Source organism: Chlorocebus sabaeus, chromosome 21, assembly GCF_047675955.1.
Source record: "Chlorocebus sabaeus isolate Y175 chromosome 21, mChlSab1.0.hap1, whole genome shotgun sequence".
In the NCBI taxonomy this organism is placed as follows: domain Eukaryota; kingdom Metazoa; phylum Chordata; class Mammalia; order Primates; family Cercopithecidae; genus Chlorocebus; species Chlorocebus sabaeus.
Window position 1 is genome coordinate 54,501,670 of NC_132924.1, and position 19,170 is coordinate 54,520,839.

At 35.0% G+C, this 19,170-nt stretch overlaps 1 protein-coding gene across 2 annotated transcripts in view; it reads left to right on the forward strand.

The window, feature by feature from the left end:
• The window catches only part of COL28A1 (collagen type XXVIII alpha 1 chain), a 184,727-nt gene that overhangs the window by 46,900 nt on the left and 118,657 nt on the right, over window positions 1–19,170 (forward strand). For both annotated transcript variants that reach the window (XM_073009112.1, XM_073009113.1), the window contains exons 13-15: window positions 1–41; window positions 10,927–10,995; window positions 13,425–13,493. The exon at window positions 1–41 is cut by the window's left edge and continues 28 nt beyond it. In XM_073009112.1, coding sequence (XP_072865213.1) covers window positions 1–41; window positions 10,927–10,995; window positions 13,425–13,493 — 179 coding nt within the window. The remainder of the gene's footprint in view (window positions 42–10,926; window positions 10,996–13,424; window positions 13,494–19,170) is intronic.

Below are 19,170 nucleotides of genomic sequence, written 5' to 3' on the forward strand. Positions count from 1 at the left end.
GAGCTCCAGGACCCATTGGAATCGGTGAGCCTGGACAGCCAGTAAGTAGCAAAAATTCTAGATGGAATGAAAAGGACAAATATAGTTTTTCCTTGTTCTTTCTGGTTAGAATAAAGAGTCAAATTAATCCACCTTGTATCTATTTTATTTATGTATTTTTTTGAGATGGAGTCTCACTCCGTCACCCAGGCTGGAGCGCAGTGGTGCGATCTCGGCTCACTACAACCATCACCTCCCGGGTTCAAGTGATTCTCCTGCTTCAGCCTCCAATTAGCTGGGACTGCAAGTGCACGTCACCAGGCCCAGCTAATTTTTTTTGTATTTTCAGTAGAGATGGTGTTTTGCCTTGTTGGCCAGGCTCATCTCGAACTCCTGAGCTGAGGTGATTCACCTGCCTCAGTCTCCCGACCACCTTGTATCTTTATGAGCAACAAATGAAAATAAATGTGAAAGGACCAGATCCAAGTGCTATTTTTCACAACACTTGAAATAGAACTATGTATATATGTATATGTGTAAATATATATGATGTTTACAACCAACTCTCTTTTACTGTAACTTCTTACGAGATTAATCAACTTGAACAAGAAGAAAAGAGTTCTCAGGTGTCAACATTTTCTAGGAAGAAGATCTGGACTCAAGCCTAATGTTTATACTTTATAATGGATTTCTTTGTAACCACAAGAAAAATCACTGAGAATAAAGACTTGGCTCATTATGTAATCCATGAGTATGCTCTAGAGTTAGGATTGATAATGGTAGACAGATAATACCTGTGTTATTCACAACATCTCTTTTATGTAGCTTTGAAGTTTACTGTTGTTGGGGAAGAAAAAATTTCTATTACATTTGGAGAGGAAGTAAATAAAATATGATTATTCTGGTATAAGAAGCTTGTTAACTTTTCAAGTAATCATTATTCTCCTAGGCAAAAATAGTAGCTGACTCACGTAGGTACAAATAAAAACAACTGATTGTGGATAGCTGGTCTTTGAAGTTGTCTTTGCACTGCATAGTTCCTCACATGTGTATATTCACAGAAACATACACTTCCTTACTGCACTCTGTGAGTGAAATGGCAACATATTGTTTAGGTTTAGGCTTTTCACTAATGTCTGAATATACTAATTCAAAAAAGAGAGCATCATATGGAAGAAAAATACACTGGATTAATCATCTAGAGATCAGTCATCTAGTCTCAGTTTCCACTAACTAGATAGTACCATTAAAGATAAACCACTAACTTATTTTGTTCTCTGTTTTGGTTTTGTGTTTCTGCTTAACAAACTTCCTCAGGACTTAGTGCCTTAAAACAATAATTTGTTATTTCTTATGATTTTGCGGGTTGACATGAGAGTTCTGTATAACTTGAAGTCAGATGGAGTGCTAAAATGGCTGGAATGTTAAAAATGGCCTCACATGGCTGGCAGTTTGGTGCAGGTTGTTGTCTGGGAGCTTAGCTGGGGTTGTTGCCCAGAGACCTCAGTTCTCCTCCACATGGGCAGCTACAGGTGGTTGCTTGGGCTTCCTCACAACATGGCAGCTTAAATCCAAGCAGGAATGTTCTAATAAGCAGAAGCCACTCATCATGTGAGGCTCAGCCTCAGAAATTATACAGCATCATTTCTGTGACACCTAAAATAAGCATAGGACCAGCTCAGATTCGAGTGGAATAGAAAAAGATTTCACCTTATGAAGAATATCAAAGAACTTGTGGACGTATTTAATTTATCAAAGTCTCAAATTTTAACTTCTATAAAATTAAAAGATTGGGTTCTCCTTAGGTCTATGATTTTCAGAGCTGGAAACATTCTGAAAATGTCAAAGAAATAAGTCACAATTATTATTATTATTTTAGAGAGTCTCGCTCTGTCATCTAGGTTGGAGGGCAGAGGCATGATCTCAGCTCACTGCAGCCTCTGCCTCCCAGGTTCATGTGATTCTCCTGCCTCAGCCTCCCGAGTAGCTGGGATTACAGGTGCCCACCACCATGCCTGGCTAATTTTTGTAGTTTTTGTAGAGACAGGGTTTCACCATGTTGGCCAGGCTGGTCTTGAACTCCTGACCTCAGGTGATCCCCCCACCTAGGCCTCCCAAAGTGATGGGATTACAGGCATGAGCCACTGTGTCCGGCCTAAAAAATTTTTAAATGTAGATTGACAATTGTTTTTTCCAAAGAACTTTGTGCTTTGCTATTACGTATACCTTCCAAACTCAGAACTAAACTTAAGAATGAGTTTCACTTATTCATTGTTGTTCTTAAAATGTTTTTGTTTTTAAATAATGAAATATTTTAATCATACTGGAAAATCTAGAGAATGAGTTGGTAAACCTCCAGCAGGTAGATAATTAAACTTAGTACATTTACTACTCTTGCTTTAGATTTTCTTTAAAAAACATAAAACATTATGGATATAGTAAAGTCTCCCTATCTTTTTCAGACAGTAGAAGAGGAAGAAACACTTATCAACTTATTTTATGAGGCCAGTTTTCCCTTGATACCAAAACAAAATACTAAACATACATAAGAGGAAAACTACAGACCAATATCCCTTGTGAATATGATAGACATAAAAATTCTTAACAACATGCTAGCTAAATAGAATTCAATGTATAAAAGGAATTGTACAGTGTGACCAAGTGAGGTTTATCCTATGGATGCAAGTCTGGCTTAATAATTGAAAATTAATCAATGGAATATACCATATTAATAGGCTAAAGAAGAAAGATCACATGTGATCACATCAAATGACACAGAAAAGCATTTGACAAAACTCAAAACCCTAATAAATGCTGATAAATCTCATACAAACTCAGAAAATTAGAAATAGAGGAAGAACTTCCTCTAAAACTCTAGAGCTAATATTATGCATAATAGTGAAAGAATGAATGCATCCCTCTAAGATCAGGAACAAGACAAAGATGTCTGTTCTCACCAGTCTTATTCAACATAGTATTGGAAGTTCTAGCCAGCACAGTAAGACAAGAGAAAGAAATATAAGGCATTGGTATAAAAACAATAAATAAAATTGTCCTTATTTGCAGATGATATGATGTCCTCCATAGAAAATCCCAAGAAATCTACACGAAAACCTCCTAGAATTAACAAGTGAGTTCAGCAAGGTCACAGGATACATTATCAACATACAAAATCAATTTAATTTCTGTATCCTAGCAATGAACACATAGAAACTAAAATTAGAAGCACAACACCATTTTTAATTGCTAAAAAAGAAAAATACTTGGGTAGAAATCTAATAAGACATGTATAGGACTTGTATAAAACTACAAAACACTGATGAAAGAAATCAAAGAATACTTAATAAATTTAGAGACATGTTTATAGATTAGAAGACTCAACATCATAAAGATGTAAATTCTTCCCAAATTGATGTAAAAGTTTAGTGCAAATGTTTTTGATATCCCAGCAAGATTTTGTTTAGACTTGGACAGGGCTATTTTAAAATTAATATGGAAAGGCAAAAGAGCTAGAATAGCTTTTAAAAAACTTCAAAAAGAATACACTTGGAGAAATTATACTAACTTATCTGGTCTTAAGATTTATTATATAGTCACAGTAATGATGACTGTGTGGTTTTGGCAAATTATAGAAATATGATCAGTGGAACAGAATAGAGACTCTAGATTCAGACCTACACAAGTGTAGTCAACAGATTGCAAAAGCAATCCAATAGTGGAAACATAGTCTTTTCAACAAATGGTGCTGGCGCAACTGGATATCTGTGCTAACACAAAAAATGAACCTTAATTTAAGTCTCACACCTTATACAAAAAGCAACTCAAAATGGATTATAGATTTAAATATAAAATGTAAAAACTATAAAACTTTTAGAGTAAAACATATGAGAAAATCTTTAGGATCGTGGGCTTGATGAAGATTTCTTAGACATGTCACCAAAAACATGATGCCCCCTAAAAAGTAATTAATCGGACTTCATCAAAGTGGTAAATGTTTGCTCTGTGAAAGACTCTGTTAAGGGTCTAAAGAGACAAGCTGCTGATTGGGAGAAAATATTCACAAACTACAAATTTACAAAGGATTTGTATTGGGAATACTTTTTTAAAAAAATTCTCAAAACTCAATAATAAATCAAAAATCTAATTAGAAATTGGGCAAAATATCAAATATATATACATATCTCAAGCATATATACATGCACATACACAACTTGGTGTGTATATATCTATATATGTATACATATACTTGTATATATTTTTACATATTTTGTTTCTATTTTGTGGTTACTAAACTTTAATATGTGTTCTTTTTATTAACTTTCATTTTAGGTTCAGGGGTACATGTGCAGGTTTGTTATATAGGTAAATTGCATGTCACAGGGGCTTGGTGTAGAGATTATGTCATCATCCAAATAATAAGCATAGTATCTGATAGGCAATTTATCCATCCTCACTCTGTTCTCACCTTCCACCTTCAAGTAGGCCCCAGTGTCTGTTGTTCCCTTCTTTGTGTCCTTGTGTTCTCAATATTTAGCTTCCACTTATAGGTTAGAACTTGTAGTGTTTGGATTTCTGTTTCTGAGTTAGTTTGCCTAGGATAATGGCTTCTAGCTCCATCCATGTTGCTGCAAAGGACATGATCTCATTCTTTCTTATGGTTCTGCAATATTTCATGGTGTATATGTACCACATTTTCTTTATCTTACTCTTGATGGGCATTTAGGTTGATTCCTAACATATTTTCTTGGCTAACAAGTTTGAAATGTCATCAATATTGCCACCCGCTCCTGAAAAATATACTGACCATATGAGACTTTTACTTCAATAATTTCTTCCACTTTCAGAGTATTATTCCTGTTGACTGAGTTCTACCTTATTTTCATCCTACCAAAATTATTTATTATTATTTTTGAACTTTTTAAAGGTAGTATTTGTATAGTTTTACCCACATATTTACCCATTTCTTAGTTGACATAGCTTCCTAAGTTTCTCTTCTCTTCTTGGCCGATTTCTTTATTTTTTCAATAAATACTTTTTTCAGAAGATGTTTTCAGTAAAAGCATGTTAGCACTAAACTCTTTCATCCTTTGGTTGAAATGCCATTGTTTAGTTTGCTTTGTAAGAATAATTAAGCTGGTACAGTCTGGATTGTGTACTAATTCCATTGTCTCCTGGCAACTATGGTTTCTGTTTCCATGTTTTTAGTCTGTTTATAATGTCTTGTAGTAATTCATTTTTGCCTTAGGCTGCTTTTGCAATATTTTTTTATGCTTTAGATTTTCTGTAGAGGAATTATGATGCACATAAGTGTGAATATATTTTCACATATATTTTTTCAGATTTACTGTTTCATGAATCTGAGGACTCCATAGTTTAAAAAAGTTCTTAGTTACTATTTCTTCAAATATTTTCTTTCTCCGTTCTATTTATCAAGAAATCCTTCTAGACATTTGGTTGCAATTGGATAATTTTCTCAAATCTAACTTATAATCTACAAATTTATCTTCATCAGGTTATAAAATGTTCTTAACTCATTCATTGTATTTTTAAGTTAATAAGTATTTTAAAAATTCTTAAAGTTATTTTTAAAAATCTGCCTTTTATTAACTCTATTTATTATCTTTTTACTATACTGTTTTTGTATTTTCCATTATTTCCTTAAGACCATTAAGTATTTAAAGTACTGGCTGGGTGTGATGGCTCACACCTGTAATCCCAGCACTTTGGGAGGCCAAAGCAGGTGGATCATGTCAGGAGATCGAGACCATCCTGGCTAACACAGTGAAACCCCATCTCTACTAAAAATACAAAAAATTAGCCAGGCATGGTGGCGGGCGCCTGTAGTCCCAGCTACTCGGGAGGCTGAGGCAGGAGAATGACGTGAACCCGGGAGGCAGAGTTTGCACTGAGCCGAGATGGTGCCACTGCACTCCTGGGCAACAGAGCGAGAATCCATCTAAAAAAAAAAAAAAAAAAAAAAAGTATTTAAAGTACTTCTTTTTTGTCTCTATTATTTTATTCTATTATTTGACATTCTTGAGGAGGTTTACATTGTGTTAGTTTACTTTAATTCATTGTGAGTTATTTTCTTTTATGTTTTGAACTTTGCCATCTGAATTATTTTCAGCTGGGCTTTAATTGTGGATCCTAAGTTTTCTTAGGATTTGAGAGGAGTTTATGTTTATATCTCTTATGTACTCCAGGGGTCTCCTTGATGCTAATGTCTTGACTAAGGTGTTCATGAACTACTTAGATAATGTCAATTGAAATCTAAACTCACATACAGCACAGGACCAGCATAGAAATATTTAGTTATTATGAGCTCAAGTCAAGCAGACAAGATTCTTGTCATTCATATCGTTTTGTTGATGGGATGGCTTTTTTCTACTTTGTTCTTTCATTGAATATGTACAGATGCTCTTTGATGTACAATGGAGTTACATCCTACTATACCTATCATAAATCAAAAATACTGTAAGTTGGAAATGCATTTAGTGTTGGTAACACTGAAGATGGTTCCCAACTTACAATGGTTTGATTTATATATATATGTTTTACTTTATAAGGATGCAAACACAATGTATTCAGTAGAAACCATGAGCCCATTGTAAGTCATAAGGAGATCCTTGATTTACCATGGGGTTACATGCTGACCAAACCATTGTAAAATCCAAAAATCTTAAGTCGAACCATCCCATGTTAAGTTGGAAACTGTCTCTATAAGTTTGTGGGAATCTCAATTTCTCAGTTATAATTCTGTCTTCATTTTCCATTGCATGAGCCAAAGTCTTTGCTACTGTTTCTTCCTCTAAATTTGCTAGTCTTCCTACCACACAAACACACTTTTCTATTCAGGACATCTGTTGCACCAGCTTAGATGCTTACCTAAGATGCTTAACTTATATGCTAGAGTTTTCGAGTTTTGATTCTCTCTTTTTGAACCCTGTAATTTCTCTTATCTTCTTTGGAGTCTTCCATGCCTTTAAAATTCATCTTAAAAAATGTATATTACCTGTCTTTCTGTTTGTAGCTGAGAGTTTTAAACAATATTACCAGAACATGAAATGCTTGCTTGCTTGCTTTCCAAGTCATAAGTTATACTTAATTGGGAACTAAAATCATAACACAGATGGGAAAGATCCTAAATAATGTATCAAAACATTGCATCAAAATGTCATTATAAAAAAATCAACAATGTGAATTTTTTTTTTTTTTTTTTTTTTTTTTTGGTGAGACAGAGTCTTACTCTTGTCCCCCAGGCTGGAGTGCAACTGGGCAATCTCGGCTCACTGCAACCTCCACCTCCTGGCTTCAAGTGATTCTCCTGCCTCAGCCTCCCAAGTAGCTGGGACTACAGGCTCCAGCCACCACACCTGGCTAATTTTTGTATTTTTAATGGAGATGGGGTTTCACCATGTTGGCCAGGCTGATCTCAAACTCCTGACCTCAGGTAATCCGCCCACCTCAGCCTCCTGAAGTGCTGGGATTACAGGCGCGAACCACCATACTTGGCCAACAATGTGAATTTTTGAATTATTTAGAAGTAACACAAACACTTATCTTAGGACTGACAAAGGTTCTACTGAAAGTCCTTTACTTCTGTTTCTTTGCCTGAATTATTTCAAGTGTTTCATATTTACTACCCTCTTTTCAGTACCACACTAATATAAATGTGTTGATAGATTGAATTAATATTCTAGCTCCGAGACCTACTTTTGAACTGTCATCTGTTCAAATCTTTATGTGATTACCACTAGTGTTGTGCTGGTCTGGTAGACGTAACTGATCCATAAAAATTAAATTGGTTAAGACTGTCAGGGTGATCTGTTTGTTTTTTTATGCAAGGTTATTCAAAGCACTGTAAATAAAAAAAAACCCCTGAAAGAGAAATGTAATTACTTTGAGATTAAAAAATAAAGTAGATGGCAATGTTTGAAGATAATGGACAGTTACTATTATTATTGGCATATTTATTTCATATGCTTGCAATGCATATTGAAAGCATTTTTATTTATTATTAACACTATTGAGATTACTATGGAAAGTAATAAGATGAACATAATGAACAATCATATTTTATCCCATTGTTAATGTCTGAAATAAAGCATTTCACTGATCAGGCTGTGTTAACGGATAATTAGATTCCTTCATTATTTATTTTTTATTAGAGGTGTTCGTTAGAAGCCAAGTAAGTATGTCATAGTGGTAATTGGTTCTCATGGCCTTAGAAAGGACACTGAGTTTTTTTAATAGAAGGATTTCTGTCTTTTAAAAACAATCTTTTCGTACTATCTTAATAAATTAAACTATAGCTCATTTAACCCAAGTACCTTCCACTTCTCTTCTCTGGTTAATGATCATCTTTCATTCTCAGTGTTTAACTGGAAGACTTGAGAATATACTGATGGTGTGGAATATTGCTCTGATGGTTTATAGAAATTACACTTTGGATCGCTGCTTTTTCCCCTAAATGATTGTCCATGAGCATTAACTCTCTGTTCTCAGCAGCTTTGAATACTTGACTCCTTAAAACTTCCAATATTTTCACCTCCCTCTTAGCTAACGTACTCTAGAAGTGCAGAGAATGAAGGAAGATTCAGTGTTTATTGTGTGCAGCATGCTTTTTACACATTGTTTAATTTAAATAACTCACTCTGGGACTGCCTTTATTTGTAAAAACTTCCATGAAAGGACATTCTTAGCAATTAAAAGTAAAATAATTTGGATAATAATAGCAGATATTTATTGAGTGCTTAATCTGTAAAAGATTTAAATCTCTCTGACTTAATCCTTACATGAACACTTGTGGTTGAGGTAGATACTATTATTATCAACATTTTGAGGAGGATGCTGTGCTTTGCAGAGATTGACTTACTTGTTTAAGGTGAAACTGCTAATATGTAGCAGAGCTGGGACTTGAACCTCAGTCCAAATGACACCAAAATCTGCTTTTAACTATTATGCAATACTGTCAGTTCCATGAGACAGGGAGCAGTTTTGTCTGCTATCCCTAGAACCTAGCAAAGTGCCTTTTACCTACTAGGAGTTTGGTATATCTTTGTTGGATGAATGAAAAAAGTTGAGTGAACTGGAAAAATACTTCCTTACATTTAATGTAAATTGTGTTTTTTTTCATTTGTCATATTATTAGGGAAAAAATAATTTGTCAATGTTTTCTTTGTTAAAGTATGTGTTTTCTTTGTTAAAGTATGTGATGTTGCCTTGGCACTTTTGGTTTAGTTTGCAATCTATTAATAATTTGGCTTAGTTTGTAATCTGTTAATAATTTTCATGCTCCTATTTATTTTTCTACTAGGTAATTGCTCTTCCAGTAGAGTAAACTGTCATGGATATTAGTGCTTTCATTAAGATCTCGGAAGTGTTAAAAGCTAGGTTTCTGTTAAGTGTTGCAATTTAAATTGAGTAAGATGTTAGCTTTTTCTTTTAATTAAAGTCTTTACTAAATCAGTATGTATAAATACTAAAGAAGATTGTCTTGCAAAATGTAAAACATTAGGGAAGGACAAAAAAATTAAACACTGGAAAACAGATCTTTTTCTTACGAATCTGTAACTGTGATCAGTCGCTGATGAGTATAATGCTGCATCCTTGTTCTGCTACTGGGCTTTAGCAGAAAGCATGTCTTAAATCACCCTGGATTACTGTATCTCCAGCCCAAAGATCATTCAGTGGCTGTAGTGTGCTGGTTTAGGAACTTGTGGGAAAGTTGGCAGACTTTGTTCCATCATGGGTTGATTTCTCTGGTGAGTGAAGCCTAATTATCGTTTAGATTCATCAGAGAAAAAGCTTCAGTTTTTTCTTCTAAGATTCTTGTTATAAGTTCCTTTACTACTTTTTTACCTTCTGGCCAAGAAGAAAAGGAGAGAAAAATTATTGTCTTTAAAAATTCCTGATTTAAATGAAAACCTCACTATTACTCTTTTATTTTTCCATTAGTACATTTTCTGCAAGTCCATTCCAAAGCCTGGGATTGTGTTTTTCTTAACTCATGTGAGAAGTCATCTTTCCTAGTGGCTTTCTGAGCAATAGTTACATGAACTTCTTAATTTGAATCATTGCAATTGAAAATCATGTTTCCCCTTAATGATCTTATCAAGATTTCAATTTGCATATAAAACTGCCTGCGGGTTCAACCAGTTCCTGAAATAATTCAAGTTTTAATCCAAATTTATCAGTACAGAAATTAAAACACATGTAAACAGCACTTAATGCTTTAAAACAGCTGTGTGATGATTTCTTCACAGTGCTCCCCCGATGATTAAATTATTAAATCACTCTGCATCCTTTTCTGGGCCACACTGTTCTAGATTTTTAGCATTTCCTCAGATAATTTATTTCTTAATTCTTATTTCAAAGCACCATTTAATTTCCATTTTCTTCTACTTTGAGAACACTGGAATAGAACATTTTGTGCCAATCAAATGCAACGAGTATTTAATACAATGGGAATATTATTCTTCATAGCTCAACAATTCTATTAATCAGTATGGAGATTACTAGAAGGATTCTCAGTAAAAATTTAAATAGAGCTACAGTCATTAGCCATTTCTTGGTATTCATGGGAGATTGGTTTCAGGACCTCTGTAGATATCAAAGTCCACAGATGTTCAAGTCCCTTGTATAAAACGGGATAGTATTTGCGAATAAACTATGCACATCTGTTATACTTTGAATCATCTCTAGATTGCTTATAATACCTAATACAACATAAATGCTGTGTAAATAGTTATTATACTGTAGTATTTAGGAACTAATAAAGTAGAAAACGCCTGTACATGTTTAGTACAGCTCCAACTATCCATTTTTTCTTCTTTTGCATGTGAACTGAAATATAACCATTCTCTTTCTTTCTCTTTCCTCCCTTTCATCTCTCCTCCTTCCATTTTCTCTCTCCTCCTGCTCCTCATTTTCTCCTATCCTAACCAGGGTCCCCGTGGTCCTGAGGGAGTACCAGGAGAGAGGGGCTTACCCGGAGAAGGATTTCCAGGACCAAAGGTAACAATACCTTCAGTACCAGGAAAAGGTGCTTTGTCTTGCATGCTCATGAATTACAAATTTTAAAAATGTGTCCTAGCCAACTTTTAGAAGTATTTTTCTGACCATCTTTATTCTATTAAATGAAGGAATATGTAATTTTCCCTGTAATGTGAAAGTACAGTAAAATTTGGAACTACAAATAAGTAATTGAAAGACTTCTACTTCATGTAATTACTACATATGAAATTACAAAAATCTCTTAAAGTAGTTTGCAGTCATTAAAGCCACAGCAATAAATAACATCCTTATGCCCAGAAGTTAAATCATTATGTGTAGCTATGGCAATGCTTTGCTCACAGCTTTGTTTGTGAAACACAGATAAGAAACCAATCTGTAATAGTACTGCCATCAATATAATAAGAAAGAAAATTTTACCACAGGAACAAAATGTTACGAAAGACCTCTTTTACCTGGCCATTGAGAATTTCCTATCATTTCCCGTATATAATTCTTGAGCTCAAGTTGTTCTGTATCAAGGGTTGGCAAACTTTTTCTGTAAAGGGGCAGATAGCAAATATTTTAGGCTTTGTGAGCCATATGGTATCTGCTGTAACTGCTTAACTCTGCTGTTGTAGCTCGAAAGCAGCCATAAACAGTGTATAAATGAATGAATGTGACTGTTCCAATAAAACTATATTTATAATTAAAAAAACAGGCAGTGGGCTGAATTTGGCTTATGGGCTGTAGTTTGCTGTCCCCTGCTATAGGCAGTTTGTATATAATCTTTGGCACATTTGCTGAAGGCCACATTAAAAAGGGTTTTCCAAAATACTTTGAGCAGCATCGACAATGTTTCAGAGTATGTAAAGATACATTTTGGAGTCCTTCTTCCTTTATTTCCAAAGTCTTCCCTCAAAACACACACATGCATATACACACATACTGCCCAGAGAAGTACATGCAGCTTTCTAAGTGGCTGAGACCCTCCACATCAGTCATTCCATCAGGTTACTAAGATATGACCTTCTCAGTATGGCCTCATGCTCTAAAAGTGCATTTCATTCTCAGCTCCTTCCACCATGATCAATATTCAATTACCTGTGAGAATCCTAAATCTCTACTAGAGGGAAAACAATTAGATAAAAACAAATAATTCATCCTCAGTTGTGAGTGACAAAGATGCCCTTGTTAACAAACACATTTTAATTTGCCATGATAATGGAAATAATATGTTGGATAAAGGGATATTACTAACACCTCTGACTAATCACAGTATCACCATCAGAAGACAGGTCAGTGACTTGGCATGACATCACGGAAAATTTTATAATACACAGTTTGAAATTTTTTTGGCACTTAGTAAATTTCTATTTCTATTTATGTGTAGCCCAAATAATCTGAAAAATTCAAATAGAATTATTTCTCTTTAAAATCTATGTTTTTTAAAGAGAAAGAAATAAATGAGAAATGAATATGTGAAACATTAAGAAGAGTATTCCAGGGTATTTCATAACGACAGGTTCAACATACTTTTATATTACATAAAGTATCATCATACTTTAGTGATACTCTTGTATGTAATAGCTCATGGGCGCTGACCTCTATCTCATCAAAGAAAGAACACATCATATTCTGTGCTGTTATAGGGTCAAGTATATGCAGTTATATTCTGTGGTAATGATCAGAAGAACCCATTAGTCAGAATATTTCATTCCTCAACCAGTCAGACCAATGGGTGTTCTCTGTATGTGCTATTTGGGGCTAATTTGTAAATGTTCTTTGATTTTACTCTTGGTTCTAATAAATTTATTAAATGAATGCTACTTCTGATTGATTATATGGTTTATTTTTCATAAAAATGCATGAAGTATTATGACAATATAAATTATATTAAGGACAGAGTTGTTCACTTAGGTCATGTAACTATAGAAGCATATCCAAGAAGATTTTCCATGAATTCTTTTAAACATAAATTTTCAATAAATGTTTATAAACACAGACAAAAAAACTTAGTGATCTAATCCTAGCAAGTATTCGTTCACATATTAGTATGAGAGATAAATTTTCCTTTTGTGATGGACCCAGTTTCAGCAATATTAAGGAAAAGGAAGCTTGATCCAGCTAGTTACACTACGTGATTGATTAAGTGCTCCATTTCCAGAATATTTTTGTTTAAATTGGGAACTGAGCTCTTTTCTAACTTCAGTGATGCTACATATGTGTTTTGCTTGGATAGCTTCCTTCTTGTTTAAGTGTTATGACTAATGTATTTTTTGCAAGTTGCAAATCTCAGAGTCAATTAGAATTACCCATTTGTAGTAAACAATGACTATGGATGCTTGATTTAAAAAATAATTTTGAAGCACAATTCATAGTATTTGTAATGTAAACTCTTTTAAAATTCGGATTTTGGTTGGTGCATTGATATCCTTCCCTTGTACTTTCAGGGTGAAAAAGGTTCTGAAGGACCAACTGGCCCACAGGGATTACAAGGCCTGTCAATCAAAGGGGACAAGGTACCGTATAATAGGGTATACACTAGAAACAATGCCAATAAAATTGTCATCGTTTTTTATGTATGTACATTTCTGAACTATATACATGACAACCATGCCACACAGGTATCTGGTTAATTATAAATCTAGTATGTTCTTTTTTTAAAATTAAATTTTTTTTATTTCCATAGGTTATTTAGGAACAGGTGGTGATAGGTTACATAAGTTCTTTAGTGGTGATTTGTGAGATTTTGGTGCGCCCATCACCCAAGCAGTATATAGTGAACCCAATTTGTGGTCTTTTATCCCTCACCCTCTTCCCATGTTTTGCCTGAGACCCCAAAGTCCATTGTGTCTTTTTTATGCCTTTGCATCCTCATAGCCTAGCTTCCACATATGAGTGAGAACATATGATGTTTGGTTTTCTATTTCTGAGTTACTTCACTTAGAATAATAGTTTCCAATCTCATTCAGGTCATTGCGAATGCTATTAATTTATTCCTTTTTATGGCTGAGTAGTATTCCATCATATATGTGTATATACACACACACACACACACACACTGTAATATATGTATCATAGTTTCTTTATCCACTCATTGATTGATGGGCATTTGGGTTGATTCTATGTTTTTGCAATTGCAAATTGTGCTGCTATAAACATGTATGTGCAAGTACCTTTTTCGTATAAGACTTCTTTTCCTCTGGGTAGATACCCAGTAGTGGGAATGCTGGATCCAGTGATAGTTATACTTTTAGTTCTTAAAGGAATCTCCACACTGTTTTCCATACTGGTTGTACTAGTTTACATTCCCACCAGCAAGGTAGAAGTGTTCACTGTTCATTGCATCCACGCCAACATCTATTATTTTTTGATTTTTTGACTATGGCCATTCTTGCAGGATAAGGTGGAATCACATTGTGGTTTTGATTTGCATTTCCTTGATCATTAGTGGTGTTGAGCATTTTTTCATGTTTGTTGGCCATTTGTATATCTTCTCTTGAGAATTGTGTATTCATGTCCTTAGCCCACTTTTTAATGGGATTGTTTGTTTCTTTCTTGATAATTTGTTTGAGTTCATTGAAGATTCTGAGTATTAGTCCTTTGTCAGATGTATAGATTGTGAAGATTTTCTCCCATTCTGTGGGTTGTCTGTTTATTCTGCTAACTGTTCCTTTTGCTGTGCAAAAGCTTTTTAGTTTAGGTCCCAGCTATTTATCTTTGTTTTTATTGCATTTGCTTTTGGGTGCTTCATTATGAAATCCTTGCCTAAGCCAATGTCTAGAAGGGTTTTTTCAATGTTATCTTCTAGAATTTTTATAGTTTCAGGTTTAGATTTAAGTCCTTGATCCATCTTGAGCTGATTTTTGTATAAGGTGAGAGATGAGGATCCAGTTTTATTCTTCTACATGTGGCTTGCCAATTATTACAGCTGAATTATTCCAGTTGAATAGGGTGTCCTTTCCCCACTCTATGTTCTTGTTTGCTTTGTCAAAGATCAGTTGGCTGTAAGTATGATGGTTTATTTCTGGGTTCTTTATTTTGTTTCACTGGTCTATGTGGCTATTTTTATACTGGTACCATGCTGTTTTGGTAACTATGGCCTTATAGTGTAGTTTGAAATCAGGTAATTGATGCCTCCAGATTTGTTCTTTTTGCTTAGTCATGCTTTGGCTATGTGGGCTCTTTTTTGGTTCCATATGAATTTTAGAATTGTTTTTTCTAATTCTGTGAAGAACGATGGTGGTATTTTGATGGGGAATTTCATTGAATTTGTGGATTGCTTTCAGCAGAATGGTCATTGTCACAATATTGATTCTACCTATCCATGAGCATGGGATGTGTTTCCATTTGTTTGTGTCATCTACGATTTATTTCAGCAGTGTTTTGTAGTTTTCCCTGTAGAGGTCCTTCACCTCCTTGGTTAGGTATATTCCTAAGTATTTTATTTTATTTTTCGTGGCTATTGTAAAAAGGGTTGAGTTCTTGATTTGATCCTCAGCTTGCTTGCTTTTGGTGTACGGAAGAGCTACTGATTTGTGTACATTAATTTTGTATCTGAAAACTTTGTTGAATTCTTTTATCAATTCTAGGAGCTTTCTGGAGGAGTCTTTAGGGTTTTCTAGGTAAACAATCATATCATCAGCAAACAGACAGTTTGACCTCCTCTTTACCAATTTGGAAGTTCTTTATTTCTTTCTCTTATCTGATTGCTCTGGCTAGGGCTTCCAGTACTATGTGGCAGAGGGGTGGTGAGAGTGGGCGTGCTTGTCTTGTTCCAGCTCTCAAAGGAAATGCTTTCAGCTTTTCTACATTCAGTATTATGTTGGCTATAGGTTTGTCATAGACGGCTGTTACTACCTTGAGGTTTGCTCCTTGTATGCCAATTTTGCTGAGAGTTTTAATCATAAAGTGATGCTGGATTTTGTCAAATGCTTTTTCTGCGTCTATTGAGATGATCATGTGATTTTTGTTTGTTGTTTTGTTTTTTTGAGGCAGAGTCTCACTTGTTGCCCAGGCTGGAGTGCAGTGGTACCATTTCAGTTCACTGCAACCTCCACCTCACAGGTTGAAGCAGAAGGCTCCTGCCTCAGCCTTCTGAGTAGCTGGGATTGCAGGTGCCCACCACCACATCCAGCTAAATTTTATATTTTTAGTAGAGATGGGGTTTCACCATGTTGGCCAGGCTGGTCTTGAACTTCTGATCTCAAGTGATACACCGGCCTTGACTTCCCAAAGTGCTGGGATTACAAGTGTGAGCCACCGTGCCCAGCCTGTTTTATTCTGTTCATGTGGTGTATCACATTTATTGACTTGTGTATGTTAAACTCATCCCTGCATCCCTGGTATGAAACCCATTTGATCATGGTGGATTATCTTTTCTATATATTGTTGGATTCAGTTAGCTAGTATTTTGTTAAAGATTTTAGCATCTATGTTCAGCAGGGATATTGGTCTGTAGTTTTCTCTTTTGGTTATGTCCTTTCCTGGTTTTGGTATTAGGGTGATACTGGCTTCATAGAATGTTTCAGGGAGGGTTCCCTTTTTCTCTATCTCGTGGAATAGTGTCAATAGGATTGATACCAATTCTTTGAATGTCTGGTAGAATTTTGCTGTGAATCCGTCTAGTCCTGGACATTTTTTGTTGGTAATTTTAAATTACCATTTCGATCTCACTGCTTGTTATTAGTCTGTTAAGGGTATCTACTTCTTCCTGATTTAAGCTAGGAATGTTGTATCTTTTCAGGAATTTATTCATCTCCTCTAGGTTTTCTAGTTTATGTGCATAAAGGTGTCCATAGTAGCCTTGAATGATCTTTTGGATTTCTGTTTGGATTTCTTTTTGATTTTTAGTGCCAGTTGTAAATCTCCTGTTTCATTTCTAATTGAGCTTATTTGGATTTTCTCCCTTCTTTTCTTGGTTAATCTTGCTAATGGTCTATCAATTTATCTTTTCTTTTCTTTGTCTTTTTTTTCTTTTTTTTGAAACGGAGTCTTGCTCTGTCCCCCAAGCTGGAGTTCAGTGGCACGATCTCGGTTCACTGCAAGTTCTGCCTCCTGGGTTCATGCCATTCTTCTGCCTCAGCCTCCCGAGTAGCTGGGACCACAGGTGCCCGCCACCACACCCGACTGACTTTTTTGTATTTTTAGTAGAGATGGGGTTTCATCGTGTTAGCGGATGGTCTCAATCTCCTGACCTTGTGATCCGCCCGCCTTGGCCTCCCAAAGTGCTGGGATTACAGGTGTGCGCCACCACACCCAACCAATTTATCTTTTCAAAGAATGAGTTTTTGTTTCATTTATCTTTTGAAGTTTTTATATTCAATTTCATTCAGTTCTGCTCTGATCTTGGTTATTTCCTTTCTGCTGAGTTTGGGTTTGGTTTGTTCTTGTTTCTCTAGTTCCTTGAGGTGTGACCTTAGATTGTGCTCTTTCAGACTTTTTGATATAGGCATTTAGGGCTATGAACTTTCCTCTTATCACCACCTTTGCAGTGTCCCAGAGGTTTTGATAGGTTGTGTCACTATTGTCATTCAGTTCGAAGAATTTTTAAATTTCCATCTTGATTTCATTTTTGACCCAATGATCTTTCAGGAGCAGGTTATTTAATTTCCATGTATTTGCATGGTTTTGAAGGTTCATTTTGGAGTTGATTTCCAGTTTTATTCTACTGTGGTCTGAAAGACTGCTTGGTATAATTTCAATTTTCTTGAACTTATTGAGGCTTGTTTTGTTGCCTTTGATATGCTTTATCTTGGAGAAAGTACCATGCACTGTTGAGTAGAATGTATATGTTGTGGTTGTTGGGTAGAACATTCTGTAAGTATCTGTTAAGTCCATTTGTTCCAGAGTATAGTTTAAATCCATTGTTTCTTTGTTGACATTCTGTCTTGATGACCTGTCTAGTGCTGTCAGTGTAGTATTGAAGTGCACTACTGTTGTTGTATTGCTGTCTCTCTCATTTCTTAGGTATATTAGTAATTGTTTTATAAATTAGGGAGCTCCAGTGTTAGGTGCATATATATTTAGGACTGTGATATTTTCCCGTTGGAAAAGGCCTTTTATCATTATATAATGACCTTCTTTGTCTTTAACTGTTGCTACTTTAAAGTTTGTTTCATCTGGTATAAGAATAGCTACCCCTGGTTGCTTTTGGCATCCATTTGCATGAAATGTCATTTTCTATCCCCTTACCTAAAGTTTAAGCCAGTCCTTATGTGTTAGGTGAGTCTCCTGAAGTCAGCAGATAGTTAGTTGGTGAATTCTTATCCATTCTGCAATTCTATATCTTTGAAGTGGAGCATCTAGGCCATTTACATTCAATGTTAGTATTGAGATGTGAGGTACCATTCATCATGCTATTTGTTGCCTGTATACCTTTTTTTTAAATTGTATTTTTGTTTTATAGGTCCTGTGAAATTTATAATTTAAAGAGTTTCTGTTTTGATGTGTTTCCAGGATATGTTTCAAGATTTAGAACTCCTTTTGGTAGTTCTTGTTGTGCTGGGTTGGTAGTGGCAAATTCTCTCAGCATTTGTTTGTCTGAAAAAGACTGTATCTTTCCTTCATTTATGAAGCTTAGTTTCAGTGGAAACAAAATTCTTGGCTGATAATTGTTTTGTTTGAGGAGGCTGATGATAGGACCCCAATCCCTTCTAGCTTGTAGGGTTTCTGTTAAGAAATCTGCTGTTAATCTGATAGGTTTTCCTTTTTAGGTTACCTGGTGTTTTTGCCTCACAAGCTGTTAAGATTCTTTCCTTCATCTTAACTTTACATAACCTGATGACAATGTGCCTAGGTGATGATCTTTTTTGTGATGAATTTCCCAGGTGTTCTTTGAGCTTCTTGTATTTTGATGTCTAATTCTCTAGCAAAGGTGGGGACATTTTCCTCAATTATTCCTCCAAATATATTTTTCAAACTTTTAGATTTCTCTTCTTCCTCAGGAACACCGATTATTCTTAGGTTTGGTTGCTTAACATAATCTCAGACTTCTTGGAGACTTTGTTCATATTTTCTTATTCTTTTTTGTTTGTCTTTGTTGGATTGGGTTAATTCGAAAACTTTGTCTTTGAGCTCTGATGTTCTTTCTTTTGCCTATTAAATTCTATAGCTGAGAGTTTCCAGAGAGTTTTGCATTTCTTTTTTTTTTCTGAGATGGAGTTTCGCTCTTGTTGCCCAGGCTGGAGTGCAATG